General features: G+C 50.7%; 1 protein-coding gene across 2 annotated transcripts in view; it reads left to right on the top strand.

The window, feature by feature from the left end:
• Positions 1–22,433, top strand: part of cfap54 (cilia and flagella associated protein 54) — a 763,542-nt gene that overhangs the window by 204,840 nt on the left and 536,269 nt on the right. For both annotated transcript variants that reach the window (XM_038810895.1, XM_038810894.1), the window contains 2 exons: positions 6,539–6,713; positions 16,573–16,647. In XM_038810895.1, coding sequence (XP_038666823.1) covers positions 6,539–6,713; positions 16,573–16,647 — 250 coding nt within the window. The remainder of the gene's footprint in view (positions 1–6,538; positions 6,714–16,572; positions 16,648–22,433) is intronic.

The raw sequence follows: 22,433 nt of genomic DNA, 5'->3' as shown, positions 1-22,433 counted from the left end.
CCACTTACGCACAATCGCTGCGTTGGCAGCCCAATAGTACCCACAGAGATTGGGCAATGCAAGCCCCCCCCCCCCCCCCCCGTCCCTGCCCCGCTCCAAAAACACCCTTCTCACCCTCGGAGTCCCATGCGCCCATACAAATCCCATAATACTCCTGTTGACCCTCCTAAAAAAGGCCTTCGGGATAAGGATGGGAAGGCACTGGAACAGGAACAAAAACCTTGGAGCACTGTCATCTTGACGGACTGCACCCTACCCGCCAGCGACAGCGGCAACATGTCCCATCTTTTGAACTCCTCCTCCATTTGCTCCACCAGCATAGTGAGGTTAAGCTTGTGAAGGGCCCCCCAGCTCCTAGCCACCTGGACTCCCCGATACCGAAAGCTCCTCCCCGCCCTTTTCAGCGGGAGCCTACTAATCCCCTCCTCTTGGTCCCCCGGGTGCACGACGAACAGCTCACTCTTACCCAAGTTGAGCTTGTACCCAGAAAAGCCCCCAAATTCCCTAAGGATCTGCATCACCTCTGGCATTCCCCCCACTGGGTCCGCCACATAAAGCAACAAGTCATCTGCGTATAATGACGCTCCTCCCCACCCCGCACCAGACTCCTCCAATTCCTCGACTCCCTCAACGCCATGGCAACGGGCTCAATTGCCAACGCAAAGAGCAAAGGGGACAGGGGACGCCCCTGCCTCATACCCTGGTACAACCAAAATTACTCTGATCTCCTCCTATTCGTGGCTATGCTCGCCATCGGGGCCTCATATAACGGCCTCACCCAACTGACAAACCCCTCCCAGAACCCAAACGTTTCTAGCACCTCCCACAAGTACCCCCACTCAACCCTATCAAAGGCCTTCTCCGCGTCTAATGCTACCACTATCTCCGCCTCCCCTTTTACCGCCGGTATCATTATAACATTCAGAAGCCTACATATATTGGTGTTCAGCTGCCTTCCCTTCACAAACCCTGTCTGGTCCTCATGAATGACCCCCGGCACACAGCCCTCTATCTTTGTGGCCAAGATCTTCGCCAACAGCTTGGCATCCACATTTAACAACGAGATCGGCCTATATGATCCACACTGTAGGTGGTCCTTGTCCCGTTTAAGGATCAAGGAAATAAGCACCCGTGACATAGTCGGGGGCAAAGCCCCCCCCTCCCTTGCCTCGTTAAAGGTCCTAACCAACAGGGGGCCCAACAGGTCTGCATACATTTTTAAAAATTCAACCGGAAACCCATCCGGCTCCGGCGCCTTCCCCGACTGCATGCTGCCTATCCCTTTGACCAGCTCTTCCAGCTCAATCGGCGCCCCCAGCCCCTCCACCTGTCCCTCCTCCACCTTTGGAAATCTCAGCCTATCCAAAAAGCGCCCCATCCCCTCCCCCCCCCCCCCCCCCCCCCCCCCCCCCAAACCGGGGGTCGGACCGGTACAAATCCCCATAAAAGTCCCCATTAATGTCCATCCCCTTTTGCACCACATTGCCTCCCCTATCCGTCACTCCACCAATCTCCCTGGCCGCGTCTCGCTTACGTAGCTGACGCGCCAGCATCCTACTCGCCTTCTCCCCATATTCATACACCGCTCCCTGTGCCTTCCTCCACTGAGCCTCCGCCTTTCCGGTGGTCAGCAAGTTGAACTGGGCCTGAAGGTTACGTCGCTCCCCCATCAGTCCCTCCTCCGGAGCCTCCGCGTATCTCCTGTCCACCCTCACCATATCCCCCACCAACCTCTCCATCTCTCTTTGTTCTCCCCTCTTCCTATGGGCTCGGATGGAAATCAACTCCCCCCTAACCACCGCCTTCAGCGCCTCCCAAACCGTCCCCACCCGGACCTCCCCATTATCATTGGCCTCTCAGTACCTCTTGATACACCCCCGAACCCGCCCACCCACCTCCTCATCCGCCAGCAGTCCCACCTCCAGGCGCCAGAGCGAGCGCTGGTCTCTCTTCTCCCCCAGCTCAAGGTCTACCCAGTCCGGGGCATGGTCCGAAATGACTATGGCTGTATACTCGGCATCCTTCACCCTCAAAATCAGCCCCCTGCTCAGGACAAAAAAAATCGATCCGGGAATAGGCCTTATGCACATGGGAGAAGAATGAAAACTCCCTGGCCCTCGGCCTCGCGAACCTCCAATGATCCACTCCCCCCCAAATCTGGTCCATAAACCCCCTCAACACCTTAGCTGCTGCGGGCCTCCTGCCCGTCCTGGGCATGGATCGATCCAATGGGGGATCCAGCACTGTGTTAAGGCCCCAGTATCAGGCCCCCCCGTCTCTAGATCCGGAATGTGGCCCAACATGCACCACATAAAACCCGCATCGTCCCAATGGGGCATAGACATACCAGCACCACCCGCTCCCCTTGCAACTTGCCGCTCACCATCACATACCTCCCTCCACTGTCAGCCACCACCTTTGACGCCTCAAACGACACCTTTTTTCCCACCAGAATTGCCACCCCCCGATTTTTTGCATCCAGCCCCGAATGAAACACCTGGCCTACCCACTCTCTGCCTTTTTCAATGGGAGCTCACCAATTCCCCTCTCCTGGTCCCCTGGGTGCACTACGAACAGCTCGTTCTTCCCCATATTGAGCTTGTACTCGGAGAAATCTCCAATCTCCCTGAGGATCCTCATCACCTCCGGCATTCCCCTCACCGGGTCCACAACATACAACAGTAGGTCATCCGCATCCACGATCAATCTTCAGTCTCATTCCTCACCTGCCCCAAGCCTTCACAAACACCTCTGCTGCCTTCATCGTCTCAAAGTACAAGTCCCTGGAGTTGTAGGTCACCCTCGACTCTGCTGGATACACCCCATGCCAAACCGCATCACACTGTTAAACAGTGCCGTCTTTACTCAGCCGAAAACTGCTCGCCTCCTCGCCAGTTCCACCGTTAGGTCCTGGTAAATGTGTACACCAGCTTCAGCCTATTGCACCTCCCACTTCTGCTTCACCCAACTCAGGACCTTCGCCTTCATGTGGTACCTGTGGAAGCAAACAATTACTGCTCTTGGCGGCTCATTCGCCATGGCTTAGGCCTCAATGAACGATGAGGCCGGTCGAGTTCATGTCGAGAGGGATCATATACCAAGATCATATAAGATCTTGGCAAAGTACTCCGTCGGCCTCAGGCTCTCCACCCTCTCGGAATGGACCACAATCCTCATATTTTTCCGCCTCGAACTATTTTCCAAGTCCTCCGCCTTTGCTCGCAGCCCTTTGTTGGCCTCGATCACCTTCTGCAGTCCCCCCCCCCCCCCCCAATCGAGGTGAGCTGATTGCTGTACTGCGACATGGCCTCCTCCACTCCCTTAATTTTCTCACCCCACTCCCGCACCTCGGCACCTTCGACACAGCCACTCTCAACGGAGCAATTGCCTCCTCCACCAACACCTTTATCTCCGTCATCTCCTTCCTCAACACCTCAATGTGCTTCACGAACTGCTTCTCCAACTCCAAAGCCATCACCTTGGTCATCTTATCTGCCATAAGCAGTGCGGCCCCACCTAGCGACCAAGCTTCCACCATCCTGTCAGCTCCCAGTCTGACCCTTTCACTCGACGGCGAATCCTCACTTCCTCCCTTCTTCACGGCGGCTTTCTTCTTATTTTTTGACATTATCCACCTTTCCTACACTCGATCATCAAAAAATTGCCCATGGGACCTGACATTAAACTCCAAAAAACAAACCTTGAGCAGACTTCCAACGTGCGACTCCACCCCCCCCCCCCCCCCCCCCCAACCCCCCCAACCCCCCCACAAGCCGCCACTGGAAGTCCGTTCAGTCTTTATTTAACAAGCACTATAAGATCTATTTCCCACATAAGTGACATTGTCTTCTCAAATAGGATCAGTGAGTCAAATCCGAGTGGCGCTAACCAGTCACTAACAAGGATCACTACTGTTGCTGTGGTTGCGGAAGGAGGGGGTCAGACTCGTTTTACCGCAGGATGGATCGGGTGCTGGATCGGGCGGCTTGTAATGAGAAGGTGAATGGCGCTTCCGAGACGAACGACATAACGGCTGTCCATCCACCGGCAATGGGACTGAGGACTCCCCCTGGAGGTGTCCTGTGTGTCTCAGAGTTGGAGTCCAAAACCTTCGTCCGTATCTTCATGGCATTCTGCAACGACCCAAGCAGGGTGTGAGTGCGGCGCCAGAGGAAGATCGCGAGCATGAATCTCCACTTTGTGAGAATCCGGTGGTCGCTAGGACTGGAGAAGTGATCTCTGGGGGTGGTGAATCCGTGAAAGAGGCGACTTTCTGGACCGGATGTGATCTAAATGCTTGCGTTGAATAAGGCCCTGGGCTTGCACCTGGTAAGAGATCGGGCCCTTCGTCGAAAGATAAACGCCAGGTACCCACTGGGCACCACCAGCAAAATTCTGAATAAACACCAGGTCAACGGGCTCATACTGTCGGATTGACCGATGCCGAGAAGGACCATGCCCTGCCATTCCTGAGTTCACTGTAACTTTGCGCCAATGCCTGGGAAAACTACGCTGAGGCGGATATGAAGTCTGCGGCCCATTAGGAGTTCCGTGAGAGCTACTCCAGTCACCGCATGTGGAGTTGTCCTATGAGAAAACAAAAATTGAGCCAGTCTAGTGTATGACAGGAAGACTTTCTTTAGGCCCTATTTGAACAACTACACTGCGCGATATGCCGTTCACCTTCATGAACCCTACAAACTCCTCACCCCTCGCCTCGGGGAGGCCATGCATGCTGAAAGACAAATGCATCTTCTCGATCGTTGCGCGGGCGTTATACCTCCCATCCTATGCACCTCTAGCCATTTCGACCGAGGTGGTCATCCGGCCGGACTGTCTGCCCCTCTTCCGCGGCCTCATTCGCGGCCAGGTGTCCCTGGAAAGGGAACATGCACTGTCCACGGACATACTCAAGGCCTTCTGTGCTCGTGGACACCATGGGGTTGGACGGCTTTATCGACCCCGATTGTCACATCTTGGTTTGATTGTTTTTAAGTTTCCGTTTCCTATTTATTCCTTTTGCGCTGTGCTCCTTTTGATCTTTGGGAGCGGCCCCTTTTAATTTGTCCACCAGTTAGTTTGTGTTCTTTTATTTAGTTGATTGGGCCTTATAAAACGTGCCCAATAGTCCCAGCCAGTAGTGTTCAGGCAGGTTATAACAGTATCCTTAATGTCAAGGCAAGACTTTGTCTGCACAAGGGCTGTGTGGTGGCCACTCCTCCCGATACTGTCATGGACAGAAGCATCTGCAGTTGGTGAGGATGAGGTCAAATAAGTTTTTAGCTCTTGTTGGTTCCTCATCGCCTGCCGCAGTCCCAGTCTAGCAGCTATGTCCTTTTGGATCTGGCGAATGCAGCCTGTGATGGTACTACGAGCCACTCTTTGTGATGGATATTGAAGTCCCCCATCCAGAGTACATTCTGTGCCCTTGTTACTATCGGTGCTTCCTCCAAGTGGTGTTCAACATGGAGGAGTACTGATTCATCAGCTGATGGAAGACAGTACGTGATAATCAGCTGGAGGTTTCCTTGCCCATGTTTGACCTGGTATGATGAGACTTTGTGGGGTGCACGGTTGATGTTGAGGACTCCCAGGGTAACTTCATCCCCACTGCCTACCACTGTGCCACCACCTGTGTTGGGTCTGTCCTGCCAGTGGGACAGGATATACCCAGGAATGGTGATAGTGGTGTCTGGGACATTATCTGAAAGATAAGATTCCTTGAGTAGGACTACGTTAGATTGCTGCTTGGCTAGGCTGTAAGATAGCTCTCCCAATTTTGACACAAGCCCCGAGATGTTAGTAAGGACGACCTTTCAGGATTAACAGGGCTGGGTTTGCCCTTGTTGTTCCTGGTGCCTAAGTCGATGCCAGGTGATCAATCTGGCTCTCTTCCTTTTTGTTTGAGTGGTTTGCTCAGCCATTTCAGAGGACATTTAAGAGTCTACCACATTGCTGTGGATCTGGAGACATGTGTCGGCCAGACCAGGTAAAGACGGTAGATTTTCTTCCCTCAGGGACAATAGTGAACCAGTTGGGTTTTTACGACAATCGACAATGGTTTCATGGTCATCATTAGAGTATTATCTAGAAACACTTTCGACTGCACATCAATAGACTCCTGATATGTTTGGGACGTCGATATAGCTGTTTGCAGAAGTTGCTTTTAATGTTGGCAATTTCCCACTAAACTTTTTCCCTCACTTCAAACCTTCATTTCCTGTACTCGTCTCCAACCTAAGTCCGCCACTTGCATCCTTCTCAAATTCCAAGCGTTAAGTACACTGTCGAAGTAGTATTCCATCGAGCTGGTCTTCATGCCAATCCTGCTCCGCTTCTCAGTTCTGGAAATCCTGAGCAGCAAAAATGTGTTCAGAGACTTGATAAAACATGTTTGGGTTTCTGTTTCCTTATCTTTACTCCTGGATATGGGCACTACCCCAGGAGCAAAATGCAAAAACATAAAATCCCAAAGCATTATTATCTCCTTGGTTTAATTTTTATTTCACTGCTCAGTTCATTTTTTTCTTTATTGCAGCTAGACAATTATAATTACTGGTCCTCTAGCTTATCGAATCAAATCAAAGAATCTGATGTACCCGAAGAAGATTCATCTAAAGTGACAGCTCTCGGTGCTTTCATCATGGATTTACATCTGGAGCTTTTTCAGGTTTATTACAGAGTGGCATTTAAACTCCTCAAAATGAATTGTGGTTAGTTACTACACCTACAATAATATTATGTAGAATACTAAAATTACATATTTGAAAATTGTAAAACTGTATATAAGCAAATAACATTTTTGCTCAGTGAGTAATATTTTTTATGATAATAAGAATTTGTTAATTATCTTTCTAATACTTGCCGCCATAAGTTGACAGTGACTGAAGCGACTTGCTCTTAGACACAGGTTAATGTTACTTTTAATTGGCTGTCTGCTACTTCTCTTCTTTTGTAGAAGAGGTCTCATGGTAGCACCACATAAATTAGCAACTCTGCTAGGTGGGAATTTCCTCTGTTGTGGCACACTTGTCTTTTTTGCTGTGACCTCTAGCTACTTTTATAACATTGGTTGATATGCTATAAAATTCACTTTTGTGCCTCTGTGAAAGTAGTTTATAAATATGAATGCTGATTGCTCCAGTTATTTCCCGCCTTTCTGTGTCTTGGTGATATTTCCCCCTCAGTGCAATAGAGGCTTTACTTCTGGAATAATAGTGTTCGGTGTCATGTGAAAACTTGTAGACAATCATTTCCCTGGGCTTTTCCATCCTCTCACGGTTATTATTCCCTCCCGCTGCTGGGAATACTGGAAACATGGCCGTTTCAAGGTTGCTCTTAATTCATTTGTAGTTCTCAATTGAATTAAGAGGCAACCTAATGACATAGAACATAGAACGATACAGCGCAGTACAGGCCCTTCGGCCCTCGATGTTGCACCGACATGGAAAAAAACTAAAGGCCATCTAACCTACACTATGCCCTTATCATCCATATGCTTATCCAATAAACTTTTAAATGCCCTCAATGTTGGCGAGTTCACTACTGTTGCAGGTAGGGCATTCTACGGCCTCACCACTCTTTGCGTAAAAAACCCACCTCTGACCTCTGTCCTATATCTATTACCCCTCAATTTAAGGCTATGTCCCCTCGTGCTAGCCACCTCCATCCGCGGGAGAAGGCTCTCGCTGTCCACCCTATCTAACCCTCTGATCATTTTGTATGCCTCTATTAAGTCACCTCTTAACCTTCTTCTCTCTAACGAAAACAACCTCAAGTCCATCAGCCTTTCCTCATAAGATTTTCCCTCCATACCAGGCAACATCCTGGTAAATCTCCTCTGCACCTGTTCCAAAGCTTCCACGTCCTTCCTATAATGAGGCGACCAGAACTGTACGCAATACTCCAAATGCGGCCGTACTAGAGTTTTGTACAACTGCAACATGACCTCATGGCTCCGGAACTCAATCCCTCTACCAATAAAGGCCAACACACCATATGCCTTCTTCACAACCCTATCAACCTGGGGGGCAACTTTCAGGGATCTATGTACATGGACACCGAGATCCCTCTGCTCATCCACACTACCAAGAATTTTACCATTAGCCAAATATTCCGCATTCCTGTTATTCTTTCCAAAGTGAATCACCTCACACTTCTCCACATTAAACTCCATTTGCCACCTCTCAGCCCAGCTCTGCAGCTTATCTATGTCCCTCTGTAACCTGCAACATCCTTCCGCACTGTCTACAACTCCACCGACTTTAGTGTCGTCTGCAAATTTACTCACCCATCCTTCTGCGCCCTCCTCTAGGTCATTTATAAAAATGACAAACAGCAACGGCCCCAGAACAGATCCTTGTGGTACGCCACTCGTAACTGAACTCCATTCTGAACATTTCCCATCAACTACCACTCTCTGTCTTCTTTCAACTAGCCAATTTCTGATCCACATCTCTAAATCACCCTCAATACCCAGCCTCCGTATTTTCTGCAATAGCCGACTGTGGGGAACCTTATCAAACGCTTTACTGAAATCCATATACACCACATCAACTGCTCTACCCTCGCCTACCTGTTCAGTCACCTTCTCAAAGAACTCGATAAGGTTTGTGAGGCATGACCTACCCTTCACAAAACCATGCTAACTATCCCTAATCATATTATTCCTATCTAGATGATTATAAATCGTATCTTTTATAATCCTCTCCAAGACTTTACCCACCACAGACGTGAGGCTCACCGGCCTATAGTTACCGGGGTTATCTCTACTCCCCTTCTTGAACAAAGGGACCACATTTGCTATCCTCCAGTCCTCTGGCACTATTCCTGTAGCCAATGATGACCTAAAAATCAAAGCCAAAGGCTCAGCAATCTCTTCCCTGGCTTCCCAGAGAATCCTAGGATACATGAGTAAGGAATTGGTTAAAGGGCAGGAACCTGAGGCAACTTTAACTGTTGCCTCCTCATACTGTGCCCATCTTCCCTGGAGCTCCATGTTTGAATCCCTCCAATCATGTTTGCCACAATACCAAAGTCACAAATTACAGCCTATGTAACTGAGACAAAAGTGAATAATTCCTCCTCCTTGACCTGTCAATAGCCTTCGAAATGAGTGACTGGGCTAAATCGCTGACTTTTAAAGCAGACCAAGCAGGCCAGCAGCACGGTTCGATTCCCGTACCAGCCTCCCCGGACAGGCGCTGGAATATGGCGACTAGGGGCTTTTCACAGTAACTTCATTGAAGCCTACTCGTGACAATAAGTGATTTTCATTTTCATGAAACACCTTGGATGTTTTAATGCATTAATTTTTTTTTTAACAAACAATTTTATTGAGGTATTTTTTGGCATTGTAAACAGTTACAGATTACAGAAATATGCAAACATCAACGGATAACGAATCCTTCAATCAAACCATAATGCGCATACCCGCTCCTCTCCCCTAGACACTACCCGCCTATTTATCCCTCCTACTCTACTCTAATCTCCCCTCTTCTCCCCCTCCCTGCTGAAGTTCACTCTCCCGCGAAGAATTCGATGAATGGTCGATACAGATCCCCTCAAGGCGAACTTAATTTTTTTCCATATCCAGAAAACTTAACATGCCCGAAAGCCATTGTTCAGTCTTCGAGGGTTTTGAGTCCCTCCATGCCAGCAGTATTCACCGCCGGGGTATCAGGGAAGCAAAGGCCAGAACATCGGCCTCTTTCTCCCCCTGGACTCCCGGGTCTTCCGAAACCCCGAAAATTGCCACCCCAGACTCATCACCACCCTTGTTTTCAGCACCCGGGACATGACCCCGGCAAATCCCTCCCAGTACCCCCTAAGCTTCGGGCATGCCCAAAACATGTGAACGTGGTTCGCTGGTCCTCCCGTGCATCTAGAGCACTTGTCCTTGACCCCAAAGAATTTGCTTATCCGAGCTACCGTCATGTGGGCCCGGTGAACGACCTTAAACTGAATCAGGCCGAGCCTGGCACATGTTGCGGTTGAGTTTACCCTACTCAGGGCTTCCGCCCACAGTCCGTCCTCCATCTCCCCGCCAAGCTCCTCCTCCCATTTGAGTTTCAGTTCCTCCGTCTGGGACTCTTCCCCCTTCATGAGCACCTTGTAGATATCCGAGACTCTACCCTCTCCTCCTTCTCCTCTAGAGACTATTCTGTCCTGGATCCCTATTGGCGGGAGACGTGGGAAGGATGGACCTGTCTGCGTATAAAGTCCCGCACCTGTAAGTACCAAAAGTCATTTCCCCTTACCTGCCCAAATTTCTCCTCCAAGCTCCCCTCCAGGAACATATCGCCCACCCTCCTCACCCCCGCCCACCGCCATGTTCGAAACCTCCATCCATGTTCCCAGGGGCGAATTGATGGTTATCACATATTGGAGCCCAGACAGACGCACCCACCTCACCAACATGACTCCTCCACTGGCCCCATATCCGCAGGGCCGCCCCCACTACTGGGCTGGTGGAGTACCTGGATGGCGAAAGCGGTAGGGGAGCCGTGACCAGGGCTGCCAAACTGGTGCCCCTGCAGGAAGCTGCCTCCACTCGCTCCCAGATAGACCCTGTACCCACCATCCACTTCCTTATCATGGCTATGTTAGCCGCCCAGTAGTAGTTGATCAGACTCGGCAATGCCAGTCCCCCCTCACTGCGGCTCCTTTCAAGCATCGCCTTCCTCACCCGCGGGGATTTTCCCGCCCAGACAACGCTCATGATGATGTTGCCAGTCTTTTTGAAGAAGGACCGTGGGATAAAGAATGGGAGGCACTGGAAGATGAACAGGAATCTAGGGAGGATTGTCATCTTTACAGTCTGCACCCTCCCCACCAGTGACAGCGGGAGTGCATCCCATCTCCAAAGCTCCCTCTTCATTTGTTCCACCACTCTAGTCAAATTTAACTTTTGCAACCAGCCCCAGTCTCGTGCCACCTGTATCCCCAAGTACCGGAGACTTTCCCCAACCAGCCTAAATGGCAGCTCCTTCAGTCTATTCTCCTGACCCCTTGCCTGCACCACAAACATGTCACTCGTGGCCATATTTAATTTGTAGCCTGAGAACCGGCCAAACTTCCTCAATGTTTCCAGTATATTTTCCATCCCGCCCAGTGGGTCCGACACAGACAGGAGCACGTCGTCCGCATAGACAGAGACCCTGTGTAACCCCCCCCCCCCCCCCCCCCCCCCCCCCCCCCAGTCATTCCCTTCCACCCCTTTGCAGCTCTCAGCGCAATCGCCAACAGCTCTATGGCCAGCGTGAACAGCAGCGGGGAGAGTGGGCATCCCTGTCTGGTCCCACGATGTAGTCTGAAATAATCTGACATTATCCTGTTTGTCCTAACGCTAGTTTTTGGGGCCGGGTACAATAGTCTGACCCAATTATCAGTCCCTCCCCGAACCCAAACCGTCCAAGCACTCCCACAAATAGCCCCACTCTTGGCCGTATTTAATTTGTATCCTGAAAACTGGCCGAACTTCCTCAACATTCCCAGTATACTTCCCATCCCGGCCACTGGGTCCGACACGTACAGGAGCAGGTCGTCTGCGTAAAGAGAGACCCTATGTTCTACCCTGCCCCTCACCATCCCCTTCCATCCCTCTGCGGCTCTCAGCGCAATCGCCAGCGGCTCTATGGCCAGCGCAAACAGCAGCGGGGAGAGCGGGCAGCCCTGTCTGGTCCCTCGGTACAGCCTAAAGTACTCCGACACTTCTCTGTTAGTCCTGACGCTGGTCCTCGGGGCCTGATATAATAATTTGATCCATTCCACCAGTCCCTCCCCGAACCCAAACCGTCCAAGCACCTCCCATAGATAGTCCCACTCCACCTGGTCAAAGGCCTTCTCAAGTTAGCTGTCAGCTGCCTGCCTTTCACAAACCCTGTCTGATCGCCCCCAATCACCTCCGGTACGCAGTCCTCAATTCTAATCGCCAGGACGTTGGCCAGGAGCTTGGCATCCACATTGATCAGAGAGTTTGGCCTGTATGACCCGCAGGATTCCAGATCCTTGTCCCGCTTCAATATCAGTGAGATGGTGGCTTGGGACATCGGCGGCGGCAGGGTCCCTCTGTCCCTTGCCTCATTAAAACCCAAGTCAGGACCAGTCCCACTATCTCCGAGAACTTCTTGTAAAACTCTACTGGATATCCATCCGGCCCCGGGGCTTTCCCCGACTGCATGGCCTTTAGGCCCCCCAATACCTCCTCCGCTCTAATCGGAGCCCCCAGCCCGTCCACAAGTCCCCCACCTACTTTTGGGAAGGTTAGTCCATCCAGGAACCTTTTCATCTCCTCCGGGTCTTCCGGGGGTTCTGAAGTGTACAGCTCACTATAGAAGTCCCGAAATACCTTATTCAGTCCTGCCGGGTCCTCCACTCTGCTCCCCTCCCCATCAACCACCCTACTTATTTCCCTGGCCGCTTCCCTCTTCTTGACTTGCAGCGCTAACAATCTGCTGGTCTTCTCCCCATGCTCGTACACCCAGTCCCCTTGCCTTCCTAAGTCGTTCCACGGCCCTACTCGTGGATATTTCCGCCTGCAATCTCCGTCTCTCCCTGAGTAGGTCCCCCGGGATCCCGCATGCTCCTCGTCTATCCGGTAACTCTCCCTAACCAATCTGTCCATTTATGCTCTGCCGCTCTGACCCTGTGAGCCCGAATTGAGATCAGCACCCCCTCACTACTGCCTTCAGCGCCTCCCACAGGGTCGCTGCTGAAACCTCCCCTGTATCGTTCACCTGCAAGTAATTTTGCATACACTTCCGCAGTCTCTCACATATCCCCATCTCCGACAACAATCCTACACCTAACCTCCATTGCGGCCGTTGGTAATTCGTCCTCCCGACCTGCAGGTCCACCCAATGCGGGGCATGGTCCGAGATAGTGATTGCCGAGTATCCCGTATTCTTTAGCTCCCTGACACAGTCCCTGCTCAAGATAAAAAAATCAATCCTAGAATATACTTTATGAACATGCGAGTAGAACGAGTAGCCCCTTCCCGTCGGCTTCACTGGGTCCACTGCCCCCATTTGCTCCATGAACCCTTTCAGCTCCCTTGCCATTGCTGGGAGTCGACCCATTCTGGGACGTAGAACATAGAACATAGAAGTAGAACATAGAACAGTACAGCACAGAACAGGCCCTTCGGCCCTCGATGTTGTGCCGAGCAATGATCACCCTACTTAAACCCACGTAACCCGTATACCCGTAACCCAACAATCCCCCCCATTAACCTAACACTACAGGCAATTTAGCATGGCCAATCCACCTAACCCGCACATCTTTGGACTGTGGGAGGAAACCGGAGCACCCGGAGGAAACCCACGCACACACGGGGAGGACGTGCAGACTCCACACAGTCAGTGACCCAGCCGGGAATCGAACCTGGGACCCTGGAGCTGTGAAGCATTGATGCTAACCACCATGCTACCGTGAGGCCCCTATTTTTTTTTTCATACAAGTATTTTCATACAAGTATATGACCGGTCCAGCCCCGGATCAAGGACCGTATTAAAGTCCCCCGCCCCCCATTATCAATTTGCGTGAGTCTAGGTCCGGGATCTTCCCCAGCACTCTTTTGATAAAGTCAACGTCGCCACAGTTTGAAGCATATATGTTCACCAGCACCACTCTCCTCCCCTCCAGCTTGCCCCTTACCATAAAGAATCTGTCCCCGCCGTCTACGATGACGCCCTCCGCCTCAAATTGAACCCGCTTATTGATCATAATTGCTACCCCGCTGGACTTAGAATCTAAATCCGAGTGGAAGACCTGGCTGATCCAGCCCTTCCTTAGCCTAGTCTGGTCAGACACTTTCAGATTTGTCTCCTGCAACATAATTACGTCCGCCTTTAGAGCCTGCAAATGCGCGAACACACGTGCCCTTTTAACTGGCCCATTTAGTCCGCTGACATTCCAGGTGATCAGCCTGGTTGGGGGGCACACCGCACCGCACCCCCCCCCCCCCCCCCCCCCCCCCCCATGCTGGTCAGCCATAACCTTTCTTGGGCTCGCCCCCATCCCATGCACCGCGCCATTCTTGGCTTGCCTCTTGGCCGCCTCCACCCCCGACCTCCTCTCCATTATCTACTTCAGACCCACCCCCCTACGTCAGCAGAATAACTCCCCCTCCCCCCCTTCCCCCCCAAGCAACATCCCCCGATAACCCAACCCCTGCCATCTACTGGCTGTATTCTCCCCCCCCCCCACCTGACTCCCTTGACTAGCCAATCTGCTAGCCCGGTGACTCATCCCTCCGGCGCCCACTAGTCTCACTCTCATTGTTTCCCCGACCTCAACTCCCCACTCATCAGCACACCATCCCCCACTCCGACCCACTGGAGCAGTCTCACTAAGATGAGAAAAATCAAACAAGATGGAAACATCAAACAGCACCGTGAGGCTGCTCCAGGTACAATACAGTTCCCGCCGTGTACACAGAAAAGTGATGACCCACGTCCCTTTCTGAGCATTAATAAAATAACACAGTACCCGTACATCAACCATCCAAAACAAACATAAAAACCATAAACATAAATGAAATGAAAACCCCCAACCAACATCCTTAATCCCCATTGCTGCCCGGCCACCCTTATTTTACAATGGGGGGGGGGGGGGGGGGGGAGATCCCCTCCCCCCCAAACCCCCCACAAGCAAAAGCACCACATGCCACCTTTAAAACAGTAAACAGTCGACCAACAGTCCTGGCACAGAAGGCATCGAGACCAGCCCCTGATCCCTCGCGAAGTCCATCACTTCTTTGGGCTCGGAGAAGTAGTGGTGTTGGCCCTGATGTGTGACCCAAAGTCGAGCCGGGAAGAGCAACCAAACTTCACGTACTTTTTGAATAACACCTCCTTAACTTGTATAAAGGCTGTTCGCCGCCTGGCCACCTCCTGGCTTAGGTCCTGATAAATGCGAAGAACACTGTTATTCCATGTGCTGCTCCACAAACCTGTGGAACCTGATCACCATCGGATGGGGGGGACTCCCCGGACGCATCTAGCTCGCCTGTACTCTGTGTGCCCCCTCCAGCTCCGGCACTCACAGGAAGGCTTCAGCCCCCATCAGCTGCATCAACAGGTCAGCCACAAACACTGTGGCATCAGCCCCCTCAGCCCCCTCCAGGGAGGCCGATGATCCTCAGATTTTGTTTGCGGGCTCTATTTTCCAGCTCCTCTACTCTGTCCAGCAGTCTTCTCTGTCTCTCCTTCAACCCATCGACTTCTAGCGGAGCAATCGTCTGTGCGTCCGCCTGCTCCTCCACCGCCTCTCCCAGCTCCTTAACTTTTTTATCCTGGGCATCTAGTCTCTGGTTCAACTGATCCACTGCCTTCTGAAGTTATCCCACTTAAACGACTCAAAACTACTTTTCATCACCTGCAGCATGTTTTCCAGCGTTAGCTGGATCGCCGGGTCCGAGGTCCGTAGGTCCGCCATCTTTGCTTCCGGGTGAGCTTCCCCTGCATCTTGCCTTTGTCCCTCCTCTCCCGTTTTCGCTGCTTTCTGCTCTCCCGCGGTTCCATACAGCTCTGCCCGCTCCTCAGCACCTCCGTGGCCGCCCTTCCAGCGCGCCACAGTTCCGTAAAACTAGGGGAACCAGGTCCTCAAATCCCGCTGGAGTGAGAGTCACCGAATGTGCGGCTCATTCATTCATCGCCGCCACCGGAAGTCATTTTAATGCATTAATGATGCGATATAAATGTATGTTGTTGTCATTGCTGAATGGAATGAAGATGCAAATTAGTCAAGATTTAATTGAATGGTGGAACAGTGTTGAGGGGTTGAATGGCCTTCTCCTGTTCCTACGTTCCAGAATTACTGGAAATATTCAGTTACTACTTGTGGGAAAGTGCTCTGTTTTTCCTTTGGTGCTTCGAACTGTTGATATAAGCATCTTGATCCAACATAGATTGGTATTGTCTGGGATGCCACCAGTATAATTTTCCTTGTTTATAAATGCCTGCGTTTCTTCAGTGTAATGAACTTCTGCAGCCTTCTCCAAGTCAATGTCCCTGCTCAACCAACTCTTGCTGATTGTGTATATCCCCTCTCCACTTTTGCACCAATGACAAACATTTCAACTGTCTTGTCCCCGCATACAGAAATTCTCTTTCGAAACGCTTCTTCCTGCCTTCATGCATCTTTCTGCACCTTTTGAAAGCCTTCTTAAAATCTGATTCTCCAACGTTACCTTGGCAGTTCTGTTATTTGCCCGATTGCGCCCGTTTGTATTTTATTTTGAATTATGAATCAGTTTATAGGAGTTTTTCATTTTAAAAGCACTACGCAAAGGCAAGTTGTCCTTGAGGACAATGTTGAAGAAAAGATAAACTTTTATATCTGGAAAAGAAGAAGCAGCACAGAAACAAAAAGAAAATGAGTAGCAAGTGAAAATGGGCTGAAGTATGCACTTCCATATTGGAAAATAGCTCCAACAGCTGTGAATGAGCATCCCAATCACTGGGATTAAAGAGAGCTTGTAAGTCAATATTTGTGGCATAACTCACGGAAAATTATAGTAAGTCTCTGATGCCCTCAACTGTTCCTTTTACTTTTCTTTATCCATTGAAGAGACACCAAACTACGAAAATTACAATCAAGAAACCATTGGTCCTCATGAAAATTATGGTTTTACCATTTCAACAGGTAAGATTAAATATGGAAATCATGTAAACACAATTTTTTCTGTGTTGGTTTTTGGTGTGTTATTGCATTTGGAGGGCAATGGAGCTGAGTGGACCTTCTGAGGCTGGTGTAACGCAGGGGAAGTGAGATCAGTTTGGGCAGGTGCCGGGGGAGTGAAAGAGCACCAAGGGACAATGGTTAGATTCTCTCTTGTTGAAGATGGTCACTACCCGGCACTTGTGTGGTGTGCATGTTACCTGCTATTTGTCAGTCTGAGCCTAATTGCCCAGATTTTGCCGCATTTGGACATGGAATGTTTTGTAGACATGGATAATTAGAACTTTAGAGGTGATCAGTGTTAGGAGGGTGTGACTGCAAATCAGGTTGGTGTGGAGGCACATCATGCATTAACATAGAAGCCTAAGCCCCTGACTTTATCCAGTAGTCACAAAGGGCTTATTTTCTGTGTGAATGAGGAGAAGGAGTGCAAGTTGCATTAGCAAACTGACCTTGGCACCATGGTGAAGGATGTCATTCAAGTTGGTCGAACGAAGAGGAACAATTGGAATTTAACAAACTCCCACACGTACAAACACCTTTGTCCAACATGAATCTAACACTAGGATTCAGGGGAACCATAGATTTGAGCCAGGGAAGTGGGATGGAAATTTTTGAGATGGGAGGAGAAAGGAATTAGGACACTAAAAGATTTGTTTCTTGGGGGTTGGTTTGCAGGATTGAAGGAGCTGGGAGCGAAGTATGGGTGGGAGTAGGGGGGAATATTTAGATACATGCAGGTTTGCGTCTTTACTAAGAAGGAGATACAGAGCTTCCTGGTGGAGCCTGCTTCCACATTGCTGGAGGAGGTGCTGACAACAGGGGGACTGGAGAAGGGGATAGTGTCGACGGTTTCCGGGGCTATTATGGAAGATGGGAAGGCACTACTGGAAGGGATCAACGCAAAGTGGGAGGAAGAGTTGGGAGAGGGTGTGGAGGAGGGGTTCTGGTGTGAGGTGCTCCGGAGGGTGAACACCTCCAACTCGTGTTCTGAGGTTGGGGTTGATACAGCTGAAGGTGGTTATACAGAGCACACCTCACAAGGGCAATGATAAGCTGGCTCTTTGAGGAGGTAGAAGATGTGTGTGAACGTTGCACGGGGGGCTCTGCAACCATTTTCACATGTTTTGGTCCTATCCAAAACTAGAGAATTACTGGTAGGAGATGTTTAGGGTAATCTCTAAAGTGGTTCATGTGAAACTGGACTCGGGCCCTCGGGATGCCATATTTGGGGTGTTGGACCAGCCGGGGTTGGGAATGGGTGCGGAGGCATATGTTGTAGCCTTCACCTCGCTGATCGCCCAAAGGCAGATCCGTTGCCCTGGCGTAGCGGGGGGGACCTGCCGGAATTCTTGACCTTGAGAAAGTCAAATTTGAACTGAGGGGAAGGATGGAAGGGTTCTGCAATTCATGGGCGTTATTCATTATGTACTTTTGAGAATTGGATCACATCGAACATTGGGGGAGTGGGGGGGGGGGGGGTGTTGGGAGAGTTGGGGGGAGAGGGACCATATGTGTTAATGTGGCATCTCTGGGCTTTTCACAGTAACTTCATTGCAGTGTTAATGTAAGCCTACTTGTGACAATAAAGATTATTAAGTATTATTAAACATGCAGCTCATATATGGTAAGAAGGGGTTTTGATTAATGGGGCACTTTGCATCAGTACTCGGGGAAGAGTTAGATATTCTGTTGGGATGGACTTCACTGCAACCAGGCTGGGACCAGTTTCCTGACCAATAGTATAACTCGGGCTATGAACAAGGCTTTGAACTAATTCAGGTGGGGGAGCATTTGGGTGAATGGAGATTAGAGAAAGGTCAAGCTATCATAATAGTATAGTGATGTGGGTAAAGACAACACAGTGGGTTAGAAAGGGGCAGTGAGTTTTTAAAAAATGTACATTAGCGAATTATCAGAGTGTAGAAGTTTAAAAAAATGAAATTAACATTTCTTTATTCTAATACATGAAGCATCTGCAATGAGACAGATTAACTCGTGACACAAATAAAGGTAAATTATTTAGATCTCATCGCCATTACAGAGACATTGGGCGCGATCGAACGGCCATGCAGTGCCCGAAAAGCAGCACAGCATGGCTGGGAGACCCCGCTCATGGAATCTACCCGGCTCGCAATGCCACACGAGATCTAAAGTGATCTCGTGAGATGTAACAATGTAAACCCTGCCCACTGTGAGCAGGATCACTTTTTTTTTGGAAATGTTTTTTATTGAGTTTTCATATTTTATATCCAACAAATTACAAATTATTAGAAAAAAAAACACGCGAAAATGAACATGTATATTTACAGGTAAGCATCTTCATAATAACAACTGTGGCCGCCCCCTTTAGCCGGCATACATATTTTACATTCCCCAATATGGCCGAGGCACATGTTTATAGGCATTTATTTACAATTTGGTTTTGGGCCTTAGTTTGCCATCAGACTGTCGCTTGCAGCTTTGTCCTTCCTTTTTTTCTTCTTGGAATAATTTTTATTCAAGTTTTCAACAACAAATTTTATCACAACAGAGAAAAACAGTAACCCCTTCCCTCCAATACAAAAACAAGAAATTAACAAGAAAAAGAAATAAACGTAAAACCATGATAACAGACCCCCAAAATGAACCCGTAGCCCCCCCCCCCCCCCCCCTCCCCCCCCACCCCGGCTACCTTCCCCTGATTCCCGTCCATTTTCCCCTGATTCTTGGCCACCCGACTATTCTTCCTCTTGTTCGTTGGCCACAAACAGGTCCCGGAACAATTGTATGAATGGCTCACACGTTCTGTGGAAGCTGTCGTCTAACCCTTGGATGGTGAATTTGATTTTCTCCATTTGGAGAGATTCTGAGAGGTCGGACAGCCAGTCTGCAGCTCTGGGCGGTACTGCTGACCGCCAGCCAAACAGGATTCCACGGCGGGCGATCAGGGAGGCAAAGGCAAGGGCGTCTGCCCTCCTCCCCAGGAATAGATCTGGCTGGTCTGAAACCCTGAAGACCGCCACTTTCGGGCATGGCTCCACCCTCATCCCCACCACTTTGGACATAGGCTCGAAGAAGGCTGTCCAGTACTCCACTAGTCTGGGCAAGACCAGAACATGTGGGCGTAGTTGGCCGGGTCTCTTTGGCACCGTTCACATCTGTCCTCCACCTCTGGGAAGAACCTACTCATACGGTTTCTTGTTAAGTGGGCTCTATGTACCACTTTTAGTTGCGTCAGGCTGAGCCTTGTGCACGGAGATGGAGTTGACCCTATGCAGTGCTTCGCCCCAGAGTCCCCACCCTATCTCAATCCCCAGGTCATCCTCCCATTTCTTTCTTGTTGCGTCCAGTACGGTGTCGTCCCTTTTTACCAGTCGGTTATACATGTCGCTACAGTTCCCTTTCTCTAGGATACTTGCGTCCAGTAGGTCTTCCAGTAGTGTCTGTCGTGGCGGTTGTGGGTACGTCCTTGTCTCCTTTCGTAAGAAGTTTTTGAGCTGCAGGTACCGTAGCTCGTTCCCCCTGGCTAGCCGAAATTTCTCTGTCAGTTCGTCCAGTGTTGCGATCCTGCCGTCCGTGTATAGGTCCCTGACTGTCAGTGTTCCCTCCATCCTGCCTCCACCTTTTGAAGGTGGTGTCAGTCAGTGCTGGTGTGAACCTATGGTTGTTGCAAATGGGAGCCTTGTCCGACATTTTGGTCAGGCCAAATTGCTGCCGCAGTTGGATCCAGGATTGGAGGGTGGCTGTCACCACTGGGCTGCTGGAGTGTTTTTTGGGTGGGGATGGGAGTGCTGTCGTGGCGAGGGCCCGGAGGGAGGTCCCCATGCATGAGGCCTCTTCCGCGCGCACCCACTCGGCCTCTGGCTCCTGGATCCATCCCCTTACTCGCTCGGCTGTTGCCGCCCAGTGGTAGAATTGTAGGTTCGGGAGGGCTAGCCCCCCCCTGGATTTTGTTTTTTGTAGGACATTCTTTGGGATCCTAGCATTTTTACCCCCCCATACGAACGCCATGGGAGCGTTGTATAGGAGCTTTACCCAAGCGGTGAACCCTGTTCCAAGCCCGAACCGCTCCAGTACCTCTATGAGGTATTTCCATTCGACTCTGTCGAAGGCCTTTTCTGCGTCCAGAGAGACGATCACCTCTTGTATTCTCTCCCCGGAGGGGGTCATTATCACGTTCAGCAGGCTCCTGATGTTCGAGGTAAGCTGTCTAGCTTTGACGAAGCCCGTCTGGTCCTCTGTGACCACCTCAGGTACACAGTCTTCTAGCCTTTTGGCTAGGATTTTGGCCAGTATTTTAGCGTCTGCGTTCAGCAGAGATATGGGTCTGTATGACCCACATTCCGTTGGGTCTTTGTCTTTCTTAGGTATCAGCGTGATTGAGGCCTGTGCTAACGTGGGTGGCAGTGTGCCCCTAGCTAGCGAGTCTGTGAACATCTCCCGCAGGTGCGGGGCCAGCGCTGTTGCAAATTTTTTGTAGAAGTCCGCCGGGAATCCGTCCGGTCCCGGCGCCTTCCCCGTCTGCATGGAGCTAATGCTCTCCATGATCTCTCCCAGTGCTAGTGGTGCTTCCAGGTCCCGTTTTCTGCCCTCTCCCACGACTGGTAAGTCCAGTCCATCAAGGAACCGGTTCATCCCAGCCTTCCCTGTTGGGGGCTCTGAGGTACAGCTCTTGGTAGAAGGCCTTGAAGGTTTTGGTAATCCTCTCTGGTTCTGTTTCCAACGTGCCTCCGGTACCCCTGATTTGCGCAATTTCTCTGGTGGCTGCCTGCTTTCTCAGCTGGTGTGCCAACAGGCGGCTGGCATTGTCTCCGTGTTCGTACAGGGTCCCACGCGCCTGGCGGAGTTGGTGTACTGCTTTCCTGGTGGAGAGCAGGTCAAAGTTCCTTTGTAGTTCTTTCCTCTCCGCCAGGAGCTCTACGGTCGGGGCCTCGGAGTATTTACAGTCTACCTCCAGTATGGAGTCGACCAGCATCTGCCTAGCCACCCTTTCCTCCCTATCGCTTTGCGCTTTGAAGGCAATAATTTCCCCTCTTAGTACGGCCTTTAGCGCTTCCCAGAACGTGGAGGGTGAGAGCTCCCCGTTTTGGTTGTTCTCCGTGTACTCTGCTATGGCCCGCCCTATCCCTTTCACTGAAGGCCTTGTCAGCTAGTAAGGCACCGTCCAACCTCCATGTGGGGCGCTGAGCCCTTCCCGTCTCCAGCTGCACGTCCATGTAGTGTGGAGCGTGGTCTGATATCACAATTGCAGAGTATTCCACTTTGTCTACCCCTGGAAGCTCTGTTTTCCCCACCACAAAGAAGTCAATTCTTGTGTACACGTTGTGTACTGGGGAGAAGAAGGAGAATTCTTTCTCTCCCGGGTGGGCGAACCTCCAGGGGTTCACTGCTCCCATCTGCTCCATGAAGTGACCGAGTTCCCTTGCCATGCTTGAGGTTTTCCCCGTTTTGGGGTTTGATCTGTCCCTCTTTGGATCCTGTACACAGTTGAAGTCCCCCCCATGATTAGTCGATGCGTCCCTATGTCCGGGATTTCTGCCATGTTCTTTTTGATGAAACTTGTGTCGTCCCAGTTGGGCGTGTACACGTTGACTAGAACTACCGGTGCCCCATCCAGGGCCCCGCTGACCATGACATACCGCCCCCCTGGGTCTGTAACCGTCTTTGTCACCCTAAACATTGTCCTCTTGCCAATCAGGATCGCCACCCCCCTGGCCCTTGTCCCATAGCAGGTATGGTAGGTTTGTCCCACCCAGCCCTTCCTTACC

This window comes from Scyliorhinus canicula, chromosome 11 (genome assembly GCF_902713615.1).
Source record: "Scyliorhinus canicula chromosome 11, sScyCan1.1, whole genome shotgun sequence".
In the NCBI taxonomy this organism is placed as follows: Eukaryota; Metazoa; Chordata; class Chondrichthyes; order Carcharhiniformes; family Scyliorhinidae; genus Scyliorhinus; species Scyliorhinus canicula.
The sequence above is the reverse complement of the archived record's forward strand: the minus strand, read 5'-3'. Positions and strand labels throughout refer to the sequence as shown.